The following is a 23,232-nucleotide window of genomic DNA, read 5'->3' on the forward strand; positions in this document are numbered from 1 at the left end:
GGGTACTCTGTAGTGGTCCTGGTCTGAAGCAGAGCAGTGGGTTATGGCCTCCAGGTATGGTGGATTAAAGCAGGCCTGCGGAATCTTCTACTGGGCATGAGCAGCCCTGGGGCTCTAAACACAGTGCCAGGGAAGCAAAGAGCAAAAAGAAGACTGCTGAATGGTCCTGCTGAGAAAACTCCCTAAGGGTTCCCTCAGGACTCCCTGTTTGCAAAGGATGCCAGGGAGAGAAAGCCAGAGCCATGATTCCTGCAGGCAGTGAGGAAGAGGAGTCATGATGCTCACAAGAGCAGTCTGTTACCACAACAGACAGCTGGAGAACAAGCTATAGCTCAGGAAAAGGCCTGAGGAAGGATGAGGAAGGAAAACATATCATAAAGTCAGGCAGGAAACAGTTGAGGAAATATAAATATCTTAATAGCTAGGCAAAAAGGTGCATGTCTGAAATCCCAACTATTTAGGGGCCTGAGGCAGAAGGATCACAAGTTTAAGGGTCGGGGTTGACAATTTAGTAAGACCCTGTCTCAAAAATAAGGTTGGGAATGGAGCCCAGAGGTAGAACATGCATGAGGTCTCGGGTTCAATGTCCAGTATTGGAAAAAAAAATTTTTTTTTAGAGAAACTGACATTTGAAAGAGATGTTCTTATAAGTCAAAAATGAGTGCTCCATGTAGATTAGCAGTAAAGAACCCAGGTCCACACAGCCTCTCAAACCATAATTCAGGGCTTTATAGTCTTATGAAGCACCACCTTATAGGACCCTCACAACAAAATTCTCTCTCTCTCTCACTTGACCAGGGAAACTGAGGCTCAAAGAGTGAAGGGACTTACCCAAAGTTATACAACTAGGCATGGGCATGAAAAGTGGAAAGGCATGAGATTGGGCCCAAGCCTATCCCTGACTTAGTCCTGAGCTTTCCACTAGTCCACTGAGCCAGTGATACTAGATCAGTGTGTCAGCAGACAACACAGGGATCACTGTGGACTGGCAACTTGTAAGTAGAGACACTGTAGCCATAAGTGTCTCAGCAGGTCTCCTTTAGGCCAGGGAATAACTAGGTCCTGCTGAGGACATTGACACACACAAACTTCAGAGTAGAATGCAAGTGTATTCCCACAGAGTAAGAGAGAGTGCCTAAGGATAGCCTGACTAGAAAAAGACTCCAAGTAGTTTTCATTTTTATAAGATTTTGTAAATTGTGAGTACTTTCTTTTTGCTTTGTCCAGGAGACAAAAGGGAAATCAACAAGTTGACGTAAAGTGTGAAGAAGCCTTTCCTGTAGTGGTTAAGATGGCAGGTGCTAAAGTTATACTTCCTGGTTCAAATCTTGATTCTGTAGGTCATCCATCAGTGCAGATCCTGCCACTATTACCAACCTGATGGGGTAGTGAAAGGATTTTTAGGGTCAAGTGTTCAGCACTTTGCCAACAATCCCTACAAGTTAGCTGTTATTAGGATTATAAATTCTGATTTGCTAAGCATGTTAGGCCTTTTCACTGCACTTAGAGCAAAGCTGCCCATAAGTGCTATTGGCTACAAGCAACTTTGAAGTTTAACTCCAGGACAAAGTTCTTTGATTCTGAAATCATCTACCAGGGCCCAACCTTCCCTCTGTTCGCCAGCCAGCTTATGTTCCCTGTTTGGCTGATGGAAGAAGGCAGCCTGGTAGTTGGAGAGCCCCTGCTTTCCTAAGCTGATGATATTCCTCCCTCTTCCTCCTTTTCCTCCTCAGACTACCAATTCCCAGCCCAAGGCCCGAGGTCAGGCCCCTCACCTTTTTGTGCTTCTTGGCCATCCATTTGTCCCAGTTGTTGAGCATGTCCAGCCACTTAGACTCCCTCTGCCTCAGCACCTCCAGGGGGACTTCCTCCAGCCTGTGGAGCAGAGGGCAGCACCCATCAGATGTGCCAAGAGAAGCAAAGGCCCTGGCTTCAGCCCCAGACACCAGCCTGGCCAGACCTGAATCCTCCCTGGCCTTCATCCCTGAACTTCCCTTCAGGACCGTGAACTCATGAATGCTCCATTGCACAGGAGAGGGAATGGTGCCCCACTCCGTGAAAGACAGAGGCCAGAGAGAAACCAGGTACAAATGGCTACTCCCTAAATGTATCAAAGGGCAAGGGGTCACCATGCCTCTCTGAGGCAGAGGCTAAATATGTACATCTGTACATCAAAGCCAAGCATTCCTGTCTTGGGCCTGCCTCAGTAAATATAAATAAGGCTCTTCAGAAGGCCTGTGTGCTAGGAGCAGAGTTGGACACAAAAACTAGTCAAACAAGTACAGAAATATGCTTACCTCTTCACCTGAACCAGTTACTCAGAGTTTCCCCAATTACACCCTTGCCTTTTCCCACCTCTTATCCTTTACTCATACTACTAATCCCTTGGCAGGAATGCTCTCCAAGTTGTCTCTCCTATTAAAATCTTCATATTATACTTCAAAGCCCTTTCAAACAACATCATTTATATTTGTACAACACGTATCAACTGAGCAGCTAACACAACTGTGCCAGTACTGACCTAGGGCCAGGGCCTTGGGTGGGCTAAGAAGATGTGTGCCCATGACTAGAACAAACTCTTGACTTCTGTGGAGACACTCTAGTGAGCACTGAGATCCACCCAGGCAGGCAGAACAGCACCAAAGCAGATGAAGGTAAGCTGGGTGGAAATCCCTGGCTTAGCCAGAGGTGCATCAACTGAGTTGGCTTCCTCCAAGGAGTGAGTCTTAGGAACTCAAAAGAGTTCACAGAAGCCAGGCAAGGTGGCACACACATATAATCCCAGCAGCTCTGGAGAATGAGATAGGAGAATCATGAGTTCAAAGCCAGTCTCAGCAAAAGTGAGGCACTAAGTAACTCAGTGAGATCCTGTCTCTAAATAAAATACAATAGGGCTGGGATGTGGCTCAGTAATTGAGTGCCCCTGAATTGAGTAATTCGATCCCCAGTACTTACCCCCTTCCAAAAAAAGTGTTTACACAACTCTGAGGGACAAAGACAAGAAGGAAACTAATATCTGTAGTCTATGTATTCTACATATATTTCCTATCTAGCCTTGAGACTAATAGTTGGAAAGCAAACAAAGAAGAACACAAAATATATGTATGCATCTCTTACTCACACATAACACACTGTTTTCTTATTTTTTTAAGTAGTGGATTACAGATATTTTACATTTCTTTGTTGTACTTTTAAAACATTTTTCAATTAAGAAAGTACTTGACTATGTTAAGAAAATGAAATATTAATGAGATAAGAAACAGAGGCTCAAAGAGGTAAGATACCCAGGAAGGTAACTTACTCAAAGCCAAACAGCAAACCAGTGGGAAAAGTGGGACTCATTTCTAAGACAGATCCTAGCCCAGAGCTGGCTGGCACTCAGTTTTGCCTGACTATTCAGAAATGAGCACAGGGTAGGAGGCACTCAAAGGAGACCAGCTCTCAGGAACAGGATGTGGTGGGGCTAGGGCCTGGCCCAGGCTTAGAGTCTCTACTTCTCTCTCTACCGGAAGGAAATGTGCTGCTGTGACTTTTACTGGTTGGAAGAGCAGAAGGAGGGGCCCTGGCAGAGCGGAGGCCTCTGGGACACAAAAGGGCAAGTCCTCCTCTTCAGTGCACTTCATCTGGGGAACTGCTGGAGCCTGAGAGCAGTCTTGGAACTGAACAACTGAGGAGGGACTATAGCCTAGGACAAACAGGGACCCTGGATACAGTGACACAGCTTGAACTGCTGTCCTGCTCACTACCTAGAGATAGAAATAGGTCACAAGGACATTCTTCCTTTCCTTTCCTTTCTTGAATCTTTTGGTCAGGTACTTTACAAAAGGACATGCCATCTTCAGCAACCCCCAAACCCCAGAGAGTAGAAACCAAAGGCCTACATACCCCAGGCCACGGTGACTTCCACCACCCATAATGCACTTGCTTATGCAGTAAGTCAGGAGATAAGCCAGCAAGTTAACTGAAGAAGCACTCAAAGAGTCAACAGGAAGTTCTGGCCGTTATGGATATAGATAACATCAGATCCAGTCTCCCTGTTGCACAGATGAGGAAACTGAGGCTCAGAGTGGGCAAGACTTTTATCCGAGAGTATCAGTTTCAAAGAATTCCCACATGATTAAATATATACCCATTTGATACCTTATTCCTGGAGTCTGACTTTGGTGGCAAAAATCTCATTGCAAGGCTTCCAAGATACCCATTCTCTCAACTATAGATACACAGAGGAACATACTAAGAGTTCTTTTAACTGATGTCAGATAACAGCTCTGACAGTTTCAAAGCCTCAATTTCAAACCTCAAACCGGAATTTCAAAAGGGTACAAAACAAATGACCATATTTCCTGGATTCTAAGATACCTCTGATTTTAAGATACACGATTTAGCTGATCATTTGGTAAGACCTTCTCAGGGATAAACAATAAAAACTTCCACTGCTTTAAATATACATGTCAGCTGGGCAAAGTGACACACACCTGTAATCCCAGAGATTTGAGAGGCTAAGGCAGAGAATGATAAGTTTGAGGTCAGCATCAACAACTTAGCAAGATCCTGGAAAGTGGTAAAGTGCCTTGAGTTCAATCCCCAGTACCAAAACAAATAAACATATCAATCAAAAGATATTTTAATTTTTTCTTTCTTTTTTTTTTTTTTTTGGCAGGGAGGCGGGTACTAAGGATTGAACACAGTGGCATTTAACTTGAACCACATTTTCAGCTCTTTTTATTTTTCTAAATTTTGAGACAAGGTCTCCCTAAGTTGCTTAGGGCCTCAGTAAGTTGCTAAGGCTGGCTTTTAATTGCAATCCTCCTGCCTCAGCCTCCTGAGCTGCTGGAATTACAGGCATGCCCAACCATGCCCAGCCATGCCTGGTGATGTTTTAATTTTTAAAACCTTAAATTTGAGGAAATATGGTCATTTAAATGGCCTCTACAACAGAGGAGTTTAATCTACCTAGGAATGGTGAGAAGGAAGACACTTGAGGTCTGGGTGTATTCAGCACTCAGCACACTCTCTTTTTGTGTCCATGTGTGGTACTAAGAATGTAATCCAGAGGCACTTTACCATTGGCTATATCTCCAGCTCTTTTTATTTTGTTTTTGAGACAGAGTTTAAAAGTTGCCAGATTGGCCTTAAACTTGTGATTCTTCTGTTTCAGCCTTCTTAGTTGCTGGGATTATAAGCATGTGCCACCACACCTGGCCACTCAGCACACTCTCTAATGGCAGGCAGATGTCTCTTTCTGTACAGGATATGTTCCTGAGTATTTGCAGACTATCCATTAAAAAAAAAAAAAAAAAACCTGAAGGTTCACATATCCTTTTATCAAATAAGTCAGGATTCCAGAAAGCACCTGGTACAACTGCTGTCTGATACAGGAATACTTTTTACACAATCGAGTCTCCTCCTTACTCTGAGCCTCATTTTCCCTATATGCTTAGACAGGCTGCATTATGAATTGACTTTCAAAGAATGCCCAGAAAGGGGCTGTGAGAAGAACCTAGAGTCAATTGGGTGGGATTGGGGGTGGAAGGGGGGTCCCTGCAAAAAGCTTAATGGTGTAAAGGCCCTGAGGTGGCATCCTCCTGACGGCAGACAGAGGGCATGAGCCAATTTCTGGTGAGAGAAAAGTTGACTTCATATTAAGAAACCAAGTGGTTAAGATGTACATAAAAATAAAACAAAAAATGGAAACAAAAAAGAAAGAAACCAAATGGTCCATGGGGTATGCCTCAGATCAGGACCTCACTCACCCTCCAGCAAACCCCTCTTGGTGGCCTGAGGAAGTTTCTGCAACAAAAGAGCCTACTGAAACAGTCTCTTGGGCCCAGCCTCTACTGGAATTCTGGCAGGGATAGGGCCTTATTATCTCCAGAGGAAGCCACCCAATTGTTGAACAGTTTCTACACTAAAACTTTCTCCCCCGTGTTATGACAAAATTGTCCTGGTATTTTCTACTTACAATCTCAACATCCCCTCCTGAGGCCACACAATGTTTATCCCTTGTCACCTACTCATTCCTTTCTTCTTCATCCCTCTCCAAGATACAGTACTTCTTCAGGGACCAATGTACCATTAAAAAACCCAATTACAACAAACATCAGCAATAGTAGTTACCATTCATACACCATTTACTACTTACTAATTTCTTTCTCAGTGCTTTATGTACATTTATCACATGTACATTTCATATTAACCCTTAGCTTAATATTCTCCCCATTTCACAGTAGAATCCAAGACTTAGTAAGGTCAAAGTGCCTTGCTGAAGACCATGTAGCTGTAAGGGGAAGAGCTGGAACCAAACCCAGGCCTCTCTGACTCCACAGTCTATGCTGTTGACCCTTGTTATGCTCTTCCACCCCTACAAGCCAAACCCCCAGCCCCTACACAGCCAGCACACCTGCCAGCCCAGATGTCATTACCTGCCCTCCAATCTGGAGACCTTTATCCTGGCTTAGAACACCATTTCTCGTACTTTTTAAACTGAAATACATTTCATACTGAGTGTATACACACATATATAACTTAAATATGTTTCATGAAACAAGTTACCTTTACATGTACCAATGCACACTGATATTTTCAGTTCAATTTTATATTATTCTATTCTGTTTTTACTTCTTTTTTCTTCTTTTATTAAATGCTGGTCACAATTCTGTAAAACTGACTTTAGCACCAGTTCATGAATAAATTAAAACATGAAGTCTGAAATGAACAGTTCATTATAATTTGCCCATTGCTCAGCATTGCCTCTCCTCAACTGGGTCTTGAACTTCTTCAATAACTCCCACCACACCCCTCACAGGTGTTCAACAGATGCCTAAGTGGTTTTCTCCATGACATCATTACTTCCACCTGTACTGCATTCTGGTCCACAAACCATTTCTGCATACAGCAATTTTATTTATCCCTCTAATGCCATGTAAAGAGAAGTCCTCACAGACCATTTCTGTTTGGCCAATGAGAGACTTGACTCAATCAGAGAGGTTGTACAACTTGGGCAAAGTCACAAATCTAATAAATCAAAGAACAAGATCTTCTCCTCTGCCACAGTGACTTGTGTGTTGCCTCTAATTCCCCTGGGAAGGCTATGAGGCAATTAGGCCCTCTCCAGATGCTGCTGTGTGACTGGATCTGGCTCCCTATTCCTTGAAGCAGTTTAACCCCCTCCTTCAGTTCTGACTGCCCCAGTGAGTGGTCTGTCCATGTCTAGCAATGCTCAGAGGCCAATATGCCAGATGGCATTTTACAAGCCCAACCTCAGAGATGGTAAGCCTGGGCAATCTGCCATTTGTCAGTAGCCCTGTCTCCTGAGTAGAAAAGGCTCAGTCAGAGAAGACAAAGGTGGCAGCTGACTACAGATCCCATCAGGCTCCCAGACTGAGCTAGGCTTAGCCATGCTGTGCTATACAACAGCCCAAGGTGTCAGTAACACTTCACAGACCTCATTCTCTGTAGGCTTCCAAGTCCCTAGCCTTCTCCCAAAACCCAGAGGCTGAAGGCTTCCAAAACCTCAGAAGCACAAGACTCATTCCCAAAACTGGGGCTTTTTCTTCGTTTGTACTCCTAGACATCATTTCTCAACCTCCTGGCTTGGCAGACTCAGTAGAAGTGGTACCCATGCCCAGGACCCCTCTATCCTAGGATGAAAGGTAAACCCAAGGAACTAATCTAAACCCCTTCTCCAAACCTCACTCCTGGCCAGGCATGGTAGCACAGAACTATAATCCCAGCAACTCAGGAGGCTGAGGCAGGAGGACGGGAGGATCGCAAGTTTGAGGTCAGCCTCAGCATCTTAGTGAGATGTAGTGAGACTCTATCTCAAAATTAAAAAAATAAAAAGAGCTGGGCATGTGTATCTGTGGTAAAACATCCCTGGGTTCAATCGTCAGTATTAAAAAAAAAAGGAAAGAAGAAAAAGAAACAAACTTCACTTTATTCCCTGAGTCTGCCCAAAAGAAGAGAAACACAGTCCAAGCAGAAACCCTGAGGTCACAGACCACAGTTGATCTTATCATCTCATTTATCAAGAAGACAAAGTGGGACATGAGGGAGAATAAACAGAGCAGGGACTTTGAAGTCAACCGACAGAGGTACCTATTCCAGTTCTTCCATCTACTAACAGGAGACTAAAGACAAACACTTGAACTCCTAAGCCTCATCTTTAATGGGACCATAATGCACACCACATATTCATAAAACTTCAGTGAGAAATAAATGTATTGTTGGTCAGGCCTACTGGGTGGCCAGTAAGTGGTAGCTATTAGGCAACTGATGCAGTTTAGCTAGAACTTTCACATCCCTTTTCTAATCTGACTGGTCCCCATACATAGGTCTTGGGGTAGACAGGGCAGGGTTATCCCCATTTTACCTAGGAAGCAATTGAGGCTACAAAAGATTGTGTAATTTACATACAAACTATAATTCCTGTCTTCTCGGGGTGGGAGGGGAAGGGAGGAGGCAGGGGATTAGCAAGGATTGTGGAACGTGATAGACATCATTATCCAAAGTACATGTATGAAGACACAAATTGGGCGTCAACATACTTTATATAAAAACAGATATGAGAAAAAGTGGTATATATGTTTGTAATAAGAATTGTAATGCAAAAAATAAATAAAACAATTCCCGTCTTGTCATCTCAGCTCTGCCACTGTATAGCTATGTGAAATGGGGAAGGGTTTCTCCATTCTTTGAGCTTTCAGTTCCTCATTTATAACCCATGGGCCATGCCATCTCCTTGGAGAGCAGTGGTAAAGATGGCATGAGGCAATAAGAACTGACACAATTTGAGCACTCGCCATGTACTAACTCTGCCAAGCACCACATGGACACATAACTCCCTGAGGAAGTAGCTTTTTTTTTTTTTTTTATCTCCAGTCAATAGACTAACATTAAGCATGGTTGAATAATCTGCCCATGGTTACATAGCCTGGAAGTGGAGGTTGCTACCTGAGCACTAACCTATCCAATAGATACTAAGTGACCTGCACACAACAGAGCTTCCCTCTTCTTCTCTACCCTTGGAACTGAGAAGGGCAGGAGTAAAGGATATAACAGGAGACTTTCATGTTTGAGTCTCCAGGATGAAGAAGAGACCACCAGAGGAAGTCCCACAAAAGTGTGGGAAGTGGATGTGCAGAGACAACCAATCACAGAACCAGAGGCAATGAAGGTAAAGGAGTGTCTTCTTCCATACCCAGAATTGGATATAGAAACAAGGATAAACAAAAAGACTGATCTACACACTGGACAACAGCCTCTAGAATTCATTACCCCAAGAGATGGATGGTAACAACTGAAATTATAAACAGCTTTTACCCCAATTCCAAAAGATGTGATGATAGAAAACCTGATTGCAGGAGAGGGTAGGCTGTTGGTGTGCAAACAGCTGACAATCAGGCCTGGGAGATCACCCAGTAAGTCTATACAATCCCTAGAAAGCTGCCGGGAACGGGGCACCTGTGGCCCAGAGGGTAAATGACTTGCCTAAGACCACATTGTAAGTAGTGTGGAAAGTATGATGGTCTGTAGCTGTCTGACCACCTGCCTTGGATCTGGCTGGCCATCAACAGGTCCTTGTTTGGGTGAGAGTCTGACCTGCTTTTCTTTCCTTGCTCCTAGTGCAGAGGAGTGCTGGGCCTGCCTCTCTTTCCCATGAGGCATTCCCTGGCTCTGCTCCTTCCGGTTCTGGGTCAGTGCACAGTGGTAAACAGGCTTTCTCCACCCTTCACTGGCCTTGGTGCCCTGGGCAGAGTGCCCTCAGCACTCTGCTCAGCTCCACCCTGCTCTGTGTGAGATACAAAAAAAAAAAATGGTCTCCTTAGTCATCAGTTTTGTTGGCCCCAAAAAGCAAGGCATCCCTCCTCCTCTGCCTTGCTCAGATAGGGAAGGGAACAGACCACAGCAGACCTCACTGACACACACAGAAAGCTATGGAGACTGTTCTCCACAGAAAATATCCCTTCCCCAAACCTCAACTTCTGCCAGCAGAGTGGTGCATTAAATTCCCTGCCAGTGTTGGGTGCATGCCTGTAATCAAGAAGCTGAGGTAGGAGGATTTCAAATTTGAAGCCAGTCTGGGAAATTTAGCAAGACCCTGTCTCAAAAATAAAATTTGAAGGGCCAGGGATATCAGTGATAAAGTACCCTTGAAATCAATCACCAGTACTGCAAAAATAAATAAGTAAGTAAGTAAATACATACATACATACATAAAATTCCTTGCCAGTGACTGGGTCCTTGGATCACAATCTCATTGCAGGCACCCAGGGGCTACCCTGACTCACACATGACCCCTTCACCCACCCTTCCAAACTGCTAGATCTTATTGACAGATCTTATCAAATTATTCTTGTCTCAACTGCTTGCACAAAGCCCAACCTCTGCCTAAACCCTTTCATGGCTGCCTACTGTCCTCCTTCACCAAGAAAAGCTTCAGGCCCAGGCTCTCTGCCCTCCTGCACATCACTCCTTTCACCTCTACTTGCATGTCTACACAGCCCTCCCCTTGAGCCACCCTTCTTCAGCCTCCCTGTCCCCAGCCTCTTAATTTGGTTCCTCTCATCCTAGTAGACCCCATTCAGATCTGCCTCTCATCTCTACAATGCCTCTCCTAATTGCTCTGGAGACAGCACAATCAATCATTACATTCCATACACACCTCTCTAGAGCTGTGCTCTAAGCCTTGAATGTCTAAAAGATGAATAAAATGCAGTCTCTGCCCTTGAGGAGGTCAATCTGGCAAAGGAGATAGATGAATTGGTAAATAACCAGTCTGCACAGAAGTGCTAGCCCAGAAACAAAAGAAAGGCCAGGCACCATGGCATATGCCTGTAATCCCAGTGGCTCAGGAGGCTGAGGCAGGAGGATCACAAGTTCAAAGCCAACCTCAGCAACTTAGAGGGGTCCTAAGGACTTAGTGAGGCCCTGTCTCAAAATTTTAAAAAGGGCTAGGGATGTAGCTCAGTAATTAAGTACCCCTGAGATCAATCCCTGGTACCATTAAAAAAAAAAAAAAAAAAAAACAGAAGCAAGTGAAAGGGACGAAGAGCCTGCAAGAAGTCCCTAGGATGAGGGTGGGAATGTTTAGGAAATGCTTCAAAGGGGAGTTGACTTTTAAATTGGGGTTTGAAGGGTGACAGGAAGTGACCAGGCCAAGAAAGGGAAAAGGACACACCAGGCAGTAGGCCCAGTACGTGCAAGTACAAGTTAATATGAAAGGGAATGGCTTGTTTGGGGAATGTGGACAGTCCAGTAGAGCAGGCACAGCTTCCCTACGCAACTGTCCAGTTTGCTAAGGAAGCATTCTGTAAGGAGGTGCCTTCCTAGAAAGCAGGAAATTCTGGAGGGCAGAGGCTTTGTCAGACTCATTTTCTGCAGTGTGTCTCAGGTCAAGAACAGTGCTATCTGCTAGAACAGGTAACTAGCTGGTGCTCAATAAATTTGTGTTGAGGCTCAGGCCCTATTCATTTTAGGGTTCTCAGCAATGAACTCTACCTGGAAACCATTAGTATCAAGCACAGTAAGAGCCTGATGAACAGCATTACCTCTCTGGCCTGATACCAGGTCTAGATCTTCCTCTAAAGCCAGCACAGAGCTGCACACATCTGCTTGATGATGGCCTTTTACAACATTACAATTCTAATAGTCAATTAACTTAACTGAAGGTCTGTTACAACACCAGACACTTGCTATGCACCAGACACTACTTAGCACTTAATTTACATGATTTCATTCAATCCTGGCACCAAGCCCATGAGATAGGTCCTCTAATTATCAAACCCCTTTTATAGATGGGAAAACTCAGGTAAGCCAGTAACTATCCAAGGTCCACAGCAAGCAGGGGATGGCACTGGGAAGTGAATCCAGGCCTTCCTCTTCTCCTGCTATGTCACCCAACTACAGTCTTGGATGCTGTCTGCTCAGCTCAGTGCACACAAGCCTTGTTCCAAGAGCTTGGAGTTCAATGGACTCAAAGTCACAAGCTGGGTGATGCTTAGCAAGTCATATTGCCTCTTGGTTTATGCTTCTGTAAAATGGGGATTATAATGACAACTACATATCAGAGAATTAAATGAAGTGAGGTAGTTGAAAGCCTGATCCACCATACAGGTTCCTCTGTGAAATGGCATTGTCAGGACAATGCTGGAAAGCCAGAGGGAGCCACTCAGAGGCAGGACAGAAGTACAGCAGGAAGGTCTACAAGGCATGCAGGAGGATGGCAGTGGTAATTATGAAGCAAGCTTAGACTCTTTCCCAGGTGACTGCCCCAACCCAGGAGGGCAAAGGCTCCGGGCAGTCCTTTAGTCATATGCTGGGTTGAAGCTCTCACGAGGCCCACCTCTGTCTCACTTCTGCTTTCTCATTAAAAGTCAAGGAGAGGGAAGAGCAGGCCCTCAGAGTCAGGGTTGGCTGAGGGCCCTGCTTCAAATGTCTCAATGAGGAACTGATGGGGGAATTCCCAGCCTGCCCTGGCAAGCCCAAGTCTTCACTACAAACTGAGAGGGACTGGCTCCTGCGTCAACCCCAAGAATGGGTGGGGGAAGCCAGATTTTCACTCCCATGCTGCCTTGCTTCCTCACAATTACACCAAAGGCCTGAAGTGAAATCTCAGAGGGTAATACACACTTGAAGTATGAAAGCTACCATGTACCACAGACACAGAGCACTTACACTATGGCAGACTATGTGCTGGATGCTTTCCCAACACCATCTCCCTTAATCCTTTTAATGCCCCCCACCCTCCACCAATGCCATCAATGGCCCATTTACAGACTCAGAACAGTCACATGCCTAGGAAGGGTCATAGCCAGAACTTGAAGCTGAATTTGCTGGTGTCTTGAACCTAGGCTCTCCCAGGCCAGTTTAGGCTGTCCTTTCTTATAAAGTGAAGATAGAGAGGGTAGGGAAACAAGTAGCATCCTCCTAAAGTGGCCGGCCAGGAAGGACTGCTTTGAACACAGAGCATCCAGGGCCCAGAGTACACTGAGGAAGAGCAAGAGTTCCCTACACTTACACTCCCACACTGGGCCCCTTATGACCCAGCTGTTCGCACCTCACCTTAGAGTACATGTGAGGGGCTGTGTGGGCAGACCTGGGTCAGGAGTTGTGCCATCTCTCATAACAACTCAGACAGAAACAACCCAAGAAGCCTGTTAAGAGAAGTATCAAGGGCTGGGGCTGTAGCTCAGTGGAAGAGCACTTGCTAGCATGTGTGAGATACTGGGTTCGAGCCTTAGCACCACATAAAAATAAACAAATAAAATAAAGATATGCTGTCCATCTACAGCTATAAAAAAATGTTTAAAAAAAAAGAAGTATATAAGCTTGGAACTGCTCTGAGGTCTTAAGGCTCAAGGAAGGGGAAGAAAGGCTATACAGCCACAGCTCTGGTGAGATGGAAAACTGGAAGAATCCAAGATTCCAAGTCCATTTCATTACTTATTCAGTCTTGGTTTCCTTACCTGTTAACAAGGTAAAACAAAACAAAAAAACCTTAGTCTACCAATTTCCCATTGCTCCTATAAGGGTTACAACAAAGTAATAGGAGAATGAAAGTGCATTATGGATTAAAGAGCCAGGCAAATCAAAGTATCCTTCAATCTGTTTTTACTTCCCAAAATGTGAGGGCCACTGGTCCTGCAAAAAAAAAAAAAAGAGGGGTCTACTCACAGGGGAACACAATATGCTGGAAGCACTGGCTTCTATATGATGTGCCACAATGACCCCTTGCAGTAGAAAAACTACCACATAAAGAACCTTTCAAAGCACTTTTCTATACTTTAAGGTCAGTCTCAGAATGTTCTTCCACATCATGCCAGTAGAATGGCCTTATTTTATATGAGAAGGAAACTGAGGTTTAGAAAGATTAAGCAAGCTTCTCAAGGTCACACACCTAGTTAGGGGGTCAGTGAGGCCGAGGACTTGGGTCTCCTAATCCCTGTACAGCAGTCTTTGTTCACACTATGTTCCTAACCCAGTTATTATGTTTGATCCTCACAGCCCTCTGTACACAGCCACACCTGTAATTACTGATTTAATGTCTGAATTACCTGCTAGGCTGTAAGTCCTGTGAGGGCAGGACCAATGTCTACCCTGAGCCTGGCACAGGACTGTACACAAAGTGAGGGCTAAGGGGTTGGATGAGAAGATGAGCATACGTCACAAACCACAAGAGTCAGTGGGAAAGCTGGGACTGGAACCCTATGCCTGATTCACAGAATTTCCCCACACATCAGCCTGAATCGACATTTCTAGCTAGAATCTCTCATCTCCAAGATATAAGCTTGGAACTGGTCTGAGGTCTTAAGGCTCAAGGAAGGGGAAGAAAGGCTATACGGCCATCAGCTCTGGTGGTACCCCTAAGTGATAAAGAGTTTGCCTTCTCAAAGGTGTGGGACTTGTTTCCACTATCTCAATCAAGGCACCAGCTCCATGAACAGATAAAGATACTAGATTTGGCCTGGAACTGTGGCTCAGCAGTGGCGCCCTTGCCTTGCATGTGTGAGGCACTGGGTTCAATTCTCAGCACCATGTATAAATAAATAAAATAAAGATCTATCAACAACTAGGGGAAAAATATTTAAAAAAAAAAAAAAAAAAAAGATACTAGGTGAGTTCAAGCCAGGCCTCAGCTATCATCTGCCTCCCATTGACCAGTTTATGCTATGTCCAAAGGCCCAAACCAACTGCCACACATCCTAAGGTTGTTTTCCCTGTCCTTGGGCCTCATTCCTCTCTCCTTGGAGAGGAGCCTGGCACTCCTTGGAGCTTTCCTTGCCATCCAATATGTTTATCAGGCAGAGACCACAAAGGTCAGTACTCACCCAACTCCCTCTCCAACCAGGTCAGCCAACCTGCTCTCCTGCTTGAAGGGAGACAAAGAGTCCCTTGATTTGCCCTGGACATGCCAGCCAGATCAGGTACCTTGGGGAGTCCAGTGCTATGCCAAAATGAAGTCAGCAGCAGCCCACTGCCCACTGCAGAGTAAGGTGCGGCCTTGCCTCCCTGTAGCCAGAAGATGCTAGGATGGGCTCTGTGGAAGGACTTCCCACCTCTCCAGTCCATGCAGCCAGTTAAACACCAAGCCTTAATGATTTGCCAGCCCTTCCTCCTCATGGCTCCAGACCTCTTCCAGGTCTCACTAGAGCTCTTGGCCTATCATGGATTCTCCCAACAGGTCTTACTACTTGTGATGCAGATTTTTGCCATCTTCCACACCAGACCTAGACTAACCTTTCTGAAACAAGAGGCCTCAGTCTGACATCCAAGACTAGCCTTGTCAACCCATCTTCCTTTCCTAGCCCTTACTTCTGTTCTCCTGCCTGTTCTTATCACCTCTGCTCTTAGTGTATCTACAATTCTCAAACTGTTGACTTTTGAGGGGAACGCTGCACATGCGTTCCCTCTCACCCAATGGACTGCCCTGGCTTGTCCCTTCTGAGTCTTGGATCAAATGCCACTTCTTTCTAGGCTCCTTTGGGTGGAACAGGCTGCTTCCTCTTATATACTCCCAGAACAACCACACACTTCAATTACAGCCTCTATCACTCAATATTGTAAAGATTTGTTTGTGGTTCTGTTTTCCAACCAATCTGTGAACTCCTTGAGGGCAAAAAGATAGAGACATCTTGTTCAATTCTGTATTCCTTGTTCTAGTCACAGGGTCTGGCAAAGTAGGTGCTCAAAAAATGTTTGGTAGGTAAGCTCACTGGCTCATGGCTAAGCCAGCAAAAGTAAACTTTGGCTTGCTTTCTCAGGCTGTTGTGTCTGTTACCTACTTTCCTACCTAAAGAGGAGCAAAGAGCTAGGCTGCGACAGCCTCTGAGAAGCTAGACAGGGCATAGAATGGAATAGGCTGGGGTCGAGGTAAGAAAGATGGGGAAGGGGAAGATCAGACAGAAAGACAAAGTGGGCAGCTACCCCCAAATCCTAGATAGGGGGCTTCTAAAGCAGGCTAAGTATCAGGAGTATTGGTTTGCCAGTGGGACATCCAGGACAGTTTTCTCCCTGCCAGGGAAGGTCCCTTGAACCAGAATAGTAGCAGATTTGCCAAGGGCAAATTAATCAGCTAAAGGAGACCATCTCTCCATCAGATGTGCTGCCAGGAGCATAAAGAAAGTGATCAACTAGGACATGACTGCAGATGAATGGTGGAGGGTCCTGGTCTGGTGGACAATGCATCCTGGGCTTGGAGACTCAATAGGCCAGTAAGAGTGGGCAGTGCCATATAGCTAGAGAAGTAGTGGACTGAGAGTCAAACACCTGGGATCTCTCTTTGGTCTGTCTCCACTGTGAACTAATGCAAGGGTTCTCCCAGCTTCAGATTCCTCACAGGTACAAGAACACAATTCCTGCCTTGCCTACAAACACTACAAATACCTCTTCCAAAAGGTACAGATTGGATATCAAAATCAGATTGCCATTTGTAGCACTCTGGAGTCAACACTAATACCATGTAGACTCTGGTTTATGGAAGGGCTAAGCCACACTTCCAGGGATTCCCCAAGGATCCTTCTCTCCAGGCCTTTCTCCTGCTTGAAGAGCCATGAGCTTTCACTGTACTAAAACCTGTCTTGCCCTCCACATTGGGATGGGGAGGTAGCCAGGTTTCTGCTAACTCCTGCCCTGGGTGTGGGGCCTCAGGGATCATGAGGATCCAGCACCCTGCCTGCTACAAAGTTAGCAAGATTTAGTCACTGGATTCAGTGTCAAGAAGCAAGTTCTGGTCCTAGTTCTGCTATTTATCAGCTGGCAAACTTTGGGCATTTTCTTTTCAGGTCTTCAGTGTGCTCATCCATAGAAATGGGTAATCACCCCTTCTTAGGGGAAGTGAGGGGTTAACTAGGTTAGTGTTTATCCCTGTCCATAGGGGCGGGCCTCATTCACCATCATGGCCAGAGATAGGAAGTAGAAAATGGAAAGACAGACCACTAATTAATACTCCAGGGTTTAAGAGGGGGAAAAACATTCACTGATCACCTACTCTGTGCCAGGCTTTTGTCATTAGTGCATTTAAACTTTACAACAATCCTGCAAAGCCAGTATTATTGTAACTACTTTGCAGGTGAGAAACTGAGGCTCAGAAGTGAAGCAACACTCCATGGTCACACAGACAGACAGACAGACTCAAGAGCTCATGTGAAGAGGGAACATCTTCTTTCTCCCTGCTCAGTGTAAATAGACTGGATGCTTGGAACAAAACCAGGTCTCACTGTCCCCTGAAGGTCCTGTTTCAGGACAGATGCTGAGAGGACCAAACATCAAGCAGGTCCCACCACTTTATCTCTTTCCCACAGCTTAAGGTTTCCTAGCAGGCGGACACACAGGCACCTTCCCAGGGCAGCAGCTGGTGCCTGCCCCCGCCTTTACCAAGTCAGGTCTTGTCTGAGGCCCTAGAACACCCACAGGGCCACCAAACCGGATTTTCTTTTGAGGCTGAGAGAAGGGAAGGAGGAGAGAAAATGGGAGGGCCTGTGGTCTAGAGTCACAGACCAGGGCCCCACATGTATAACTGCCTCCTTCCAGATGGGTCACCCAGGGACCACTTATTGCCAGCTCCATGCTCTCCCAGGACCTGTAATAGCTCAAGAAAAGTGGATTCTCTGAGCTTAAAAACGAGAGAAGGTAGTGGGAGGGCAAGAAGTCAAGTTCTGGCTTGCCAAGAGGGCCCTGGCCTCACCTCAATCAAAACTGGCACAATCTATAAGGGATGCCAATTAAGCCAGTTCTGATTTCCAAAGTCATAGAGCTGCCACATTTGGCTGTAAGCAGAGGACCCAGGGGACAGAGGAATTGAAGAATGCAACATTGCTGTTCCAGATGTTTCTCCCTGAGCCCAGTTTAGATCCCTTGCTCCCCTAACAGGAAGCCAACGCCCACGGGATGTCAGAGAGCATAGCTCCTCACCTCATCTGGCCTGCAGACTGAGCATGGTCTGGGTGGGAAGCTCTAGCCTCAGGAGGCCAGTCTTAACAACCACATGAGAAAAAGAGAGAAAGTAAGGGATCCACCTTTCATCATCTCCTTCAGGCCAAAAGACCTGGCATTCAACTTGTATACTTCTTTCCCTTCCTGATCACCTCCTCTAGGCTGCAGAAGGGACACTTAACAGGTTTGCTCTTCCTACCCACCAAGGGATAGGAAGGGTAACAGCACTCCTCCCACCCTTCCCTGCTGAGAACACTTCTTTCCCCTTACCTGAGCCCACCCAGCCTTCAATGCCCACCTCAGCCTCCAGTCAAATCACAAGAACTAATGTTACCAGCATCTCTGTCTGTGCCTATGCCACCCACAGGGTCACTCACTGGCTGACTACCTTCTTGCCTCTGACTACTGCACAAGAGCAGGCAAGAATCCCTCTGTCTCACTAAACCTTCCCTGCACAATAGGCTCATATGACAGATAAGAGTAGAGGCTAATCACTTCTCTTAGACTTCAGTTTACCTATCTATATGATAATGGCCATCTCTAGGGTCACTTTAGCTTTCTGACTTGGAATGTCTATAAGTAAATAAATATTGTGCATTTATTCTACTGCAGGCCTGAGAGAGAAAAAGGTGAATAAGCCTGATCCTAGTCCAAACCTATCATGCTAATGTACTAGTAATGACAACACACTCTTACCCTTCCTGTTAGCCTTATACAGTGCTGATATAGTAAAAAGTGCTGAACTAAGCTAGGGAAGGAGAGGGCAGGCAGGTTTGTGCTAGGTATCTTCAGTTCTACTCATCTGATCTGGTGAAGGTTGTGGAATGTATCCTGTCCTGGGAGTCTGAAACCCTAGGTTTAAGTCCCAGTTCTGTCACTAATACACTTGTAATTTTTCTAATTCTTCTTCAGTACTGGAAGTTGGACTCGGTGTATTCAACCACTGAACTACATTACCAGCCCTTGTAATTTTTGAGACAGGCCTCAAAGCTTGCTGAGATTGGATTCAAGCTTGCGATCCTCTTGCCTCAGCCTCCTACTTGCTGAAATTACAGATGTACACCACTGTGTCTGGCATATGCTTGTGATCTTAAACAAGTTATTCTCCTCTCTGGGCTTCAATTTTCTCTTCTAAGTAAAGTTTAGGTAAAGGTTAAGCTGATTGATTTCTTAAAATTCTTTCAGGAGCTGGGGCTGGGGCTCAGCGGTAGACACTTGCCTGGCATGTGTGAGGCACTGGGTTCGATTCTCAGCACCACATATAAAAAAATAAAATAAAGGTCTATCAACGACTAAAAAATATTAAAAAAAAAAAAAAGATTCTTTCCAGCTCAGTCTATGATTTTATGATTTACTCAGGTCTGGTACCTAACAGCTACTTGAGCAAGACTGATCTATTTTCTTCCCCGTTCCTCCAGGCCCTGGCAATTACCAAAACTTGACTTTTCTTGAGACAACCTTTGGTCCAGGGTGGCTGAAATGGACCTTTACTCTGAAGTCAGAGTCTCCACCATCTCCACCATAGCCATCAGTGCTAATGTTTCACTTCTCTGAGACAGCACATGAACTCCTAGCCCTCAACCACAAGACTGGGTTCAAGGCAGTCACCCTGAACTTCCCATAACTTCCCCTCTTTGGCCTTGGGCAGGGAATTACTCTTGGCTTTTTTGGAACCACAATTCAAACTAAACAAGGAACACCCAAGCTTTCTGATACACAGATTTTATTGACCCAAAAGCTCAAACAAGCAAAGCAGAGAGAAAGGAGCAGACCTGGGATCCCACATCAGCCCCAGTCCTACAGAACCAGAGATGCAGAGGGCGTTTGTAGAGCCACATCCTGGGTTTGTGGTTGGTGGGGTGGGGAATACAGATGTCTGGCTGCCTGGTTGGGGACTACAGCCAAAGGGAGGTACTCCCACTGGGCCTCTCTCTGCCCACAAATACCAGAGGTACGCCCTCATTTTTCTCCTCATTTCTCAGACCCTTAGAAGGAAAAGAAAGGAAATTAACATTTTCTGGGCCACCACTTGTGCCAGGCACTGTGCTAGGCAACTTTGTATATCCAATTCTCATTTAATTCCCTCAGTAATGTTGGAAGCAGATGTTATGACTGCCCTTTACAATGAGTAAAAATGCTCAGATCTTGCCCGAGGTCTCATAGCCAACATATAAGATTCCTAAGTCCAGTCTTTTCCCACTACATTACACTACTCTGCATTCTGAGATCTGGTTAACAGCCTGGTAAGCATGTAGTAGGAATTCTCATATTCTATAACTCACCAACAAATATTAGGTCTTCCTTTCAAGACATCACAATGAAACTGCAAACTCCTTTCCTAGTTCTCAAGATCCCACCCTTCCCTGTACCCTGGTCCCTGGTGACTGCACCCCAATTCAAAGCCACATCTAAGTTCCCTGTAGGTTCTCACAGCGAATCCCTGAGAAACTGGGACAAAACATCAAGTTAGGGTGAGAGATGGAAATGAGGGGCACTCTCTGAGTCCTGGACTGAACCAGCTGCTGTGAACAACTGGGGAGAAGCTGAAGGAGACAGATCCAGAGAGGAAGGAGGAAACTCCCCTTATAGGAGGGGCCTAGATTTCTCCTAGAGAGAAGGAGGCCTGGTGAATAAGAGGCTTTGGGGCTGGAGAAAATCCCGGAAGTGACTTTTTCAGGGCTGCTTGTGTGGGGTTGGGTTCTTAGATAGTCAAAGCACTAACAGAAGTCATAAGAGGAAGGGAGCATTGGGCAGTCCTAACTGGTCAGCTAAAGGAAGAAGACCTTCTAGAATAGGGTCATTGCTGGAGTAGGGTCTCCACTGGTGACCAAAGGGCTCTCTGTTGAATGGAAGGCACATTAGGAAGGAGGCTTGTCAGTTCTGTACATGGCACTAGTCTTGTGTGACACAATAGGTGGGATGAGAGTGGGGTCTGGAGTCTATCTTCCCTACAGACCACCAGCATACACATATGCTCTCTGGGAAGACTGGTTCTTTGGGGCTACCCAGCCTACCCAGGTTGGAGGGAAGATGGTACTACACTGCTTCAGCTTTCTCTGCCTGCCAGCTGGATGCTTGAGTGTTCTAGGGTGGGGCACCTTCTTGATGTGCTACAACATGAGCAGGTACCTTGCTTTCTCCCTGCCTACCCTCAGAGAGGGTGTGTACATTCCCAAAGCAACCATGGAGTCTGCCTGCTAGCTCCTGTAGTTGAGTGTCTGCCCAATAAAGTAAGGTTCTGCTACCCTATAGGTACTGGAAAATGGAGGAGTGTCTGTCCACCTGTTGCCAGTGACAATGGGAAAGCTGCCTTTGATGGGGTAGGGGAACACCCTCTGAGCCTTCCATGAGGGGAAAGAACCAACTGTCTCAGGATGGGATTGTCTGTGAAGGAGCTGACCAGTGTCAGTCCATCCAGAAGTCTGTGTAAGGATCAGTCTGTCTTGGGATGGGACAAGAGCAAGGCAATGGGTCATTTTCGACCTGTGAGACAGGGGCTCTGTGGTTCTGTGAGGGAGGGGAGAAATGGAGAACATCTGTGTTTTGGGGGGTCCCAAATCTGTGAGCCTGCCCAGAGTTGGCAAAGTCAATCAGCTTTAAGGTCATAGTGGCAGAGGTGGATTTAAAGCAGGTGCTAGTTGTTGTTCCTTATTTGGGAGGGCACTGTGGGTCCTTCCTGTGGGACGTATCAGTTTGTCTAGGGGATAAGAATAGGGAAAGGGGAGGATAGGTGGGCTTGTTTGCTCCTAGGTCGGAAGTAGAATTGCCGAGGGGGTGGGTCTGAGGGGGAAGGGACGAAGTGGGGTGGGGCAGGGAAAAAAGGGGTCGGTTGTCTAGGGTAGCAGCTCTGCCCGCGTCCAGGCCCATCCCCGCGTGAGTCCTGTGCCTAGTCCCAACCCCTGGCTCAGACCCCCAGCGCTACTCACGCGCCCTCGGCGCCCTGTGAGCCCACGATGAAGCCGAACTTGTCGATGCGGCGCTCGGCGAAGCCGTTGGCCTCCGAGTCCGAGCCGAGAGAGCTGAGCTCATCAGCTGTTGCGGAGTCGGGGCCCTGGGCCAGGTTCTCCCGAGTCCCGGACAGGCTCCCACCGGCCGCGGGCGCGCGCGGCCCATTCTCTCCGCTGCTCTTCGCCATCCCGGCCGCGCCCGCCGCCTGAGCCCCAGCGGCCACCTCAGCCACCTCAGCCGCCTGGCCTCGGCCGACGCCGCCGACGCCCCGCCCACGCCCCGCGTCCATTGGCCACCGCAAGGCCCGGGGCGGAGCTAAAAGCCCTCCGGGGAGCTCCCCCCAGGCCCGATGGGCGCCGCGGACCCCGGGCCCCGCCCACCTCCCCCAGGCTGGCGCCAACAGGCCCAACGTGAGGGGGCGGAGCAGCCGTCACCCGGAGTTCTCCCCCGCCAGGCTGCCAATCATGAGAACTCACCTGGAGGAGTTCCTCTGGCTTTTCCGGTTGACGCGGGCTGGGCCTGTCCCCTCCAGACCTAGCAGGCTGAAGGCCTAGGTATTTCCCCAGGGATTCCGCATCTGCATCTTGGGGCCTGTTCCTTGAGAGACTTTAGGAACATGGGTGGGGATTGTTTTTACTTAGTGAACTCTTGTCTCAAAATTTAAAAAAATAAAAAGGAGGAATGTAGATCGGTGGCAGTCAATCCCCAGTGGGGTGTGGAGGGAGTGAGGGGAGGCCACATTTATTGAGCTACGCATTAATTTTTTTTTTTTTTTTGGTGGGTGGGACTGGTGTTTGATCCCAGAGATGCTTTAAAGCTGCCCCCCGCTTTTTGAGACAGGGTATAAGTTGCTCAGACTCACCTCTAACTTGGCATCCTCCTGCCTCAGCTTCCCTAGGGATTGGGATAACAGACATGCACTTCCATGCCCAGCTCTGATAAACTTTTTTTTTTCAGCACCTTTATTGAGATATAATTATCATACCATAAATTCACCTGTTTACAGCGTAAAATTCCATGATTTTAACATATTTACAAAGTTGTGCAACCATCACTTTATTTTTAGAACATAAAAATGTTATCATCCCCAAAACATACCCCTACCCATTAACTAACTTCCCAAGTCCCTGGCAACCATTAATCTACTTTCTCTCTATAGATTTGCCTTCTTTGAACATTTCATATAAACAACCCTATGTGGATTTTTGTACCAGGGATTAAACCCAAGAATACTTAACCACTGAACCACATTCCCAGCTCTTTTTTTATTTTGAGACAGGGTCTCACTAGGTTGCTGAGGCTGGTTTCGAACCTGCCATCCTCCTGTCTCAGTGTCCAGAGCTGCTGGGATTA

The 23,232-nt window shown here is 46.4% G+C and overlaps 1 protein-coding gene across 2 annotated transcripts in view; it reads right to left on the reverse strand.

The window, feature by feature from the left end:
• Positions 1–22,138, reverse strand: part of Tbc1d10a (TBC1 domain family member 10A) — a 32,648-nt gene extending 10,510 nt beyond the window's left edge. For both annotated transcript variants that reach the window (XM_076865428.2, XM_076865419.2), the window contains exons 1-2: positions 21,858–22,138; positions 1,776–1,875 (exon numbers count right to left, since the gene is read on the reverse strand). In XM_076865428.2, coding sequence (XP_076721543.2) covers positions 1,776–1,875; positions 21,858–22,066 — 309 coding nt within the window. In that variant the 5' untranslated portion in view covers positions 22,067–22,138. The remainder of the gene's footprint in view (positions 1–1,775; positions 1,876–21,857) is intronic.
• Positions 22,139–23,232: the final 1,094 nt, after the last annotated feature.

The sequence above is a fragment of the Callospermophilus lateralis genome, chromosome 1 (genome assembly GCF_048772815.1).
Source record: "Callospermophilus lateralis isolate mCalLat2 chromosome 1, mCalLat2.hap1, whole genome shotgun sequence".
Classification (NCBI taxonomy): domain Eukaryota; kingdom Metazoa; phylum Chordata; class Mammalia; order Rodentia; family Sciuridae; genus Callospermophilus; species Callospermophilus lateralis.